Source organism: Arachis hypogaea, chromosome 20 (assembly GCF_003086295.3).
Source record: "Arachis hypogaea cultivar Tifrunner chromosome 20, arahy.Tifrunner.gnm2.J5K5, whole genome shotgun sequence".
Classification (NCBI taxonomy): domain Eukaryota; kingdom Viridiplantae; phylum Streptophyta; class Magnoliopsida; order Fabales; family Fabaceae; genus Arachis; species Arachis hypogaea.
In genome coordinates, this window is record NC_092055.1 from 32,644,149 (window position 1) to 32,650,321 (window position 6,173).

The 6,173-nt window shown below is 36.2% G+C and overlaps 1 protein-coding gene across 4 annotated transcripts; it reads right to left on the bottom strand.

The window, feature by feature from the left end:
• Window positions 1-1,500: 1,500 nt before the first annotated feature.
• On the bottom strand, window positions 1,501-5,783 carry LOC112783300 (protein SMAX1-LIKE 8). 4 transcript variants are annotated; one of them, XM_025826196.3, is made up of 3 exons: window positions 4,554-5,783; window positions 3,826-4,063; window positions 1,501-3,433 (listed from the first exon to the last, which is right to left on the bottom strand). In XM_025826196.3, exons 1-3 carry the CDS (start codon window positions 5,690-5,692, stop codon window positions 1,706-1,708), a joined length of 3,105 nt encoding a protein of 1,034 aa, XP_025681981.1. In that variant the 5' UTR covers window positions 5,693-5,783; the 3' UTR covers window positions 1,501-1,705. The 4 variants fall into 4 exon arrangements, with proteins under 4 accessions (XP_025681981.1, XP_025681977.1, XP_072085992.1 ...); XM_025826192.3 differs by having other exon boundaries at window positions 1,501-3,523; XM_072229891.1 differs by having other exon boundaries at window positions 3,826-4,003; window positions 4,554-5,778.
• Window positions 5,784-6,173: the final 390 nt, after the last annotated feature.

The window sequence follows — 6,173 nt, forward strand, 5'->3', positions numbered from 1 at the left end:
TTCAGATACAGATCACCTCAATCCATTCAATTCAATTCAAATAAAATTAACAATTGCATTCCATTGAATTCGATTCAAAATTCAATAATCCAAACCTCATTAAATTGATGCATTTCGGAAGAATTATCCAAATCGCACTCATTCAACTGATTTAAAGTTGATTCATTCATTGTTTCAATTCAGAAGTGCAGATTGACGAAGAAAAAGAAGAACGACGAAGCTAATTATGTTGAAGTCAATCCAGATCTGTAATGTAGAGAAGAAAAACGCGAATAGAAGAGAACAACGAATTTAATTAGATTGAAGAAGAAGAAGGAGAAGAGGAAGAAGACGAAGAAGAACAAGAAGAAGAACGCGAACAGAGAATAAGAAGAAGAAGAAAGAAAACGCGAGAAGAGAATAAGGTTTACGTTGAGAAAAGTTTACGTTGAGAAAGGTTGATCACGCAAAAGAAGGATTACGTTATATACGTTATATGAGGCGCGTGTAAAACAAACGAGTGTAAAACGCGTGCAATGGAAGATACTTGGATAACATCTATATAATTTTTACATGGATGTAAAGCTTTTCCGAAATAAAAATATCAACATGTTACTAAAAATGATAGAAAATGTGCATTGTATATGCTTTTTTCATATCACATTTTCTTTCTAACTCTATTAATAATTTTTGGATAAAATATATTTTTTTGCCGATATTTGTGATTTTTTTAAATTATTTTTAATATTTAATTTATCTCAATTTTATTCTTAATGTTAATAATATTTAAAAAAATATAAATATTAAAGACAAAATATATATTTTATCTATAATTTTTTTTCCTTGATTTCATTGGCTACGTGAAATTAGGTGAATAATTTGTTTTTAGATCGTTCGTACCCAAAACAAGAAAGAAATATCTTTTGATTCGCAGTCTATCTCTTTTGGCATTATTATTAAGAATAGACCAAAAATCACAAGATTTTGTCAAAGCACAACAATTATACCACAAAGACTCAACAACCAAGACACATAAAATTTGCCTACACATAAAATAAAACAAGCAACTCATACATATATCACCTACAATTTTATTAAATCAAAGTTTCGTCCGCCACTCTACTCTACTGCTTCATGTCTCTTAAATTTAATTTACGGTTGATTAATAAAACGTTTAATTTTGATGTATCGACAGTATAAAACGTTTTATAAGGTCGTGTAATTACAGTCATTCTCTTAGTTGATTATTCACGTAATTAATATAAAAAAAATTATTTTTGGTAATATAATCTTATGTGATTGGATACACGTATAAAAACAATTTTACATTGATAATGCATCAAAATTAAATTATAAATATAATGACTCAATTCCAACTGTAAAATTTCTTTATCAAATCACAAAACATACAAAATCCTCTTAATTTTTTATCTAAATTTATTCATCAGTAATTCAGTATATATATATTACTCAATGGACTAACCACTGCTTTTTAACTTTCACTAAAGCAAAGATACTAAGTTTTAACATGCAAACGCAATAATAATAACCACACAGAATACCAGTTCCAGATTACATATTATAAGCTACAACCACCACCACCTACACAAATATAAATCCATCAAAAATAACAGGAAGCAGTAAAGGCTAAAAGTAGTTTTCACTATGTATTACTGCTAAATTATACAGCCAAATACAGAAAAGCCAACATTTTCTGGTAGTAGTTTCAATCCAAAAGTATTGTTGGTGGAAGGTATACACTTAAAGCTTGATCTTGATATGAAGCAAGTTTCACAATTGAACTAGCTGTGGGGTTGCACCTTCTCTGTACTTCAAGGAATCCTTCGCTCAGAACTTGCTCCACCCACTTCACCACTGTATCCTGGTCCAAGACATATGCTGCTGCTAGCAACTGGTCAATGACTTCTGACTGAATTTGTAAGACACATTCTGATCCAAGAATCTTGTTGAAGTTACTTCTAATTACTTTTAACACTCTATCTTCCAGCGCATCAAAATCGAAAGGTTTGAAAACAACTGTTTGGTAAGCTTGATCACACAAATCTTGCAACCAAATGTTTTGGTTGTTCCCAGTTGAGACATGTTTGGAATTTTCAATGTCCATTTGTTGCGATTCACTCTCTTCAGCTGGAAGATTCAAATCCAAAAGCCAATTTGATGCTATATGTGCCCTTTTAGGCACATCTGAGATTAAATGTCGATCGTGGTGAAATTCATTATCACCAATCAATTTTCGTTTATTTACAAAAATTAGATTTGGCATAACATCTCTCAATCTGTTAGATATGATGTCTCCAATGGCATGTTCAACTTTGATCTTGATAGCTCCTCTTTTTGCCATTAGTATCCTTTCCTCAGGATAGTTGGAAGGTTCTTCTGTTAAGGTCAAACTATCTTTATAATTTAAAAACGAAGTCACAAATGTGGCATTGTTTAATCCGATTTCTCGTCCGTGCGAGTCTGTTATTTTCCCCGTCCTGATGGCTTGCAACAAACTGCTTTGAGTTACTCCATCTGCCTTATCTACATTTTCAAGAAAAACCACAGACAAAGTTTTCTTGCAAAACTCCCCCACAATAAAATCAAGAGTAGTCTTCCCCCTAAATTTAACAGCATTGCATGCTCTCATTTCTTTGGAACCTAGATCCATACAAATAAAGCTGTCCCGACTTCCATACAAAATCTCAGCTAAAGCAACGGCTACTTTCTTTTTGCCGTGCCTATCAGGTCCCACAAAATTCATCCATAAATCACCTCGTTGAATTGCTCCACATTGTCTAATCCTTTTTGTTGAACTGCAAACTATTGCTTTGACGATAGCATGTAATGCTTCGTCTTGCCAGGTTACCTCCTTCGATAGAACTTCAAAAAGGCTTTTGGGATTTCTAGCATCAACTTGTCTAACATGGTCGAAACTTAAGCAGGAAGAAGACTGTGACATATGTTTCAAGATATTCCCATCAGCCAAATTGAAGTTGGAAGAAAATTGACTCCCAATTTGCTTTGGAGGACCCATTGAATATTCGTCAATAGGTTTCTTAAATTTATTGCTGGTAGGAGAAGAACATAGTCCTAAACCCAGATCTGTGGTTACAGAATTAACTGAAGTTGGAGACATTTCACTACCATCGCACACACTTGAATTGGAGATGTTGCATGATCTCAGGTCAGCTGAGTCGAGATCTTCCGCTTTTTGGAACATAGGTTTCGAAGTATGCTTCCCCTGCATTTCCTTGAAGGCCAAAGAAAAAGAACTGGTTGGTAGTGATGTAGACAGAATTTGCAAATTGGCTGGAACTTCCGAGTTTAGATCGATGACTTCAACAGGAGAATTGTCTGTAACTTTGCTGTCACGATTTTCAGCATCTTTCTTTTTATCTTTAGTACAAAGAAAACCCATAACATTCGGACAAGAATTTGCTTCGGAAAATCCCTGGCGCAGATGATAGTAAACATTATCCATGTTCTTATGAGTTGGCATGGATTTACCACCATCGAATAAAAGAAAATCATCCTTTTTGGTCTGTACTGAATGGAAAAGAAAATATTTTTTACATAAACAAAATGAGAAAAAATTCATCGATAAAAATCAAATAATTCGTTTAAAAAAAACAATTGCAAATTTTTTTTATTAAGTAACCAAAATCTTTTCCAAAAATCTAATTTGTATATCTTTTAATATTCATTGTTTTAAGATTGGTGAAGATTATACTTAATCAAAATGCTCTTTTATATCGCCAAATTTTTTATCCCTTTTATATAACCAAATTTTTTGCTCATTTTAACTGACATTTATCCGACTGCTATACAGTACTCAGTACGCACCTTAGTATTCAATCCTTTTGCTGCATTGATTTCTGCAATCTGTAGCCATGGCTGATAGTTAGATTGACATGGTTCAACAGCCAAAGAAGAAAATCTTTCCTTTGGAGCAGGCACTTCTTGTTCACACCTTTCGCTGTTTTGACGGTGCCTGAGATTGGGAATACAGCCAGGTAGTGGACTTTTCAAATCGGAAGGGGAAGAGAAAAATCCACCAAATGGTACAAATGAATCCATTAAACTGTCAAACAACAAAATATACATGAGATTAAATGAAAATGAAAATCCATCTATAGAACTAGTTATTACTTATTAGTTTATCATACGAATAAAAATGAATTCACATCTATCCATTTATTATTTAATTGATCATGACAATCTATCTATAAGTCTTCTATAATAATATTCCGCTCATCCTTAAATTCAGAGTTTTTATCAAAAAAGAATTATGGTGGTATGTTTGTATATAGACCCGCTTCATTAAGTTAAAGAACTGAAAAACATTTAATCCAAAATATTAAAAGACTCATCTATGAAAATTCTTAATAAAAAAATTTAAAAAAAAAAAAAAGAAACAACAACCGAAACTACTCGAAGCATGCACATGATGAATAAAAGAATTAATATTTAATCTCCTTTGTTGAAAAGTTCTGACAGTAAACAACTACTTTGGAGAAGTTGAGAGTTACATGAATAAATAGAAGAAGATATTCATTGAGGAAAAAAATCACCTGGACCTTGGTCTCTGGCAAGATTGAAGAGAAGTAATGGGAAGAAGCTGCAAATCCCAATCTTTCTCGACAAAAGGAAACCTTCCAACAAATTTTAAGTAAGACTCATAGCTCCCAGCAAAACCAATCAACCATACCCTCTCACTATGAACCTTCAACAACCGCCCCAGTTCCCCAAGAACACCCTCTTCACCGCCGTTATTCTCCTCCTCCGCCACAAAACCCTTCAAGTCCCCCAAATTCACCACCACTCCTGGCCCCACGCCCTTCTCCGCCACCTCCTCCGCTTCCCTAATCCCGGACACAATCCTCAACCCTACCAGCTCCACCGGCAGCACCCCCTCCCTCCGCTTCTCCACCGCCTCCACGAACTGCCGCATCGCCTCGCCAGCACACGCGCCAAGCAGCACCGGGTTCCTCCCCTTGCTTCTCACCAGAACCTCCCCAATCCTCCTGAAACTCTCCTCCTCCCCTCCGTCTCCGCGGCCGGAAAACGGGAACCCGAAAAACCCTCCCCGGCGGCCTTGTTCCGGCAAGTTACATAGAAAAACCGGCGGCCCACGCGATCTCGAGTAGCGAAAAAGCTGCGGCAAGGGCCTGAGTATCGCGAGCTTAATTTCGGAGCTCCGGAAACCCGCTTCAGCGAAAACCCGACTGACAACCGGGTCATCAAGAATCGATATCACCAAATGCTGCAGCTCAACTTTAACCGACGAAACAGAAAACGGTTGCTGAGTTTGTTGGAGGTTGTTAGAGTGGTTACTTTGGAACAAGAGTTGGTTATGGAACGTGTCAGGGTGTCGGCGCTGATTGGCCTGAGACCGCTTGATGGCTGCCATGAGGGAGTTGGAGACGGGCGGGTCAGTGGATGGGTTGGAGGAAGGGGAGCGGTCGAGGGACACGGAGAGGCAGAGGTCGAGGGCCTTGAACTGAAGGCGCGGCGAGTAGGCGGAGTTGCGGGCGCGGCAGCATGCGTCGCGGAGGAGGGAGGAGGAGGGGAGGGAGAGGAGGGCGGAGATGGCGTGGAGAGAGGTGGTTTGGGCGTGGCCGCGACGGCGGGCAACGGACACCGCCTCGTCGAGGGCGCGGGCAGCCTCTGGTGTTAGGCATTGCCGGGCTGCTGCCACCGGGGTTGGCATCTTGGTAGCCTCAATATCATACAACAAAATCAAAATCAAAAGAATCTTGGACGTGAGTTGTGACTCTCTTGCTTCCTCCTCTCTTTGCGTTTGGAGTGAAGGGAGCGATTTATTTATTTATTTATTCATTTACTAACACACTCAAATTAATCCTTAACAATTTTTAATCCAAATATTTGATTATAATAATTTTTTATTAAATTTAATTTTAATATACAATTAATATAAAGTAATTTTTCATATGCATTCAATTATATTCATTACATTATTTAAAATAATACTTTTTTTATATTGTCATAAAAAATAAATATAATTTTACGATTATATTAGTATAACAAAATTAAATTTTAAAAATATTATTATAAAATAAATTAAACTTTTTAAATACCAGAGGAATCAATTTTTTCGACAAAAATAAATTTAAAAAGACTTAACATAATAAAAATCTGTAATTTGTAATTTATTAAAAATTAAAGTGTAT

Bases quoted from the DNA above. Each gene is read 5' to 3' on its own strand.
- LOC112783300 (XM_025826192.3), bottom strand. From the start codon at position 5,692: ATGCCAACCCCGGTGGCAGCAGCCCGGCAATGCCTAACACCAGAGGCT. The intron at 4,064-4,553 runs GTGATTTTTTTC...GTTGTTTGACAG, and splicing joins TGCCAGAGACCAAGGTCCAG to TTTAATGGATTCATTTGTAC. The intron at 3,524-3,825 runs GTGCGTACTGAG...CATTCAGTACAG, and splicing joins CAAAAGGATTGAATACTAAG to ACCAAAAAGGATGATTTTCT.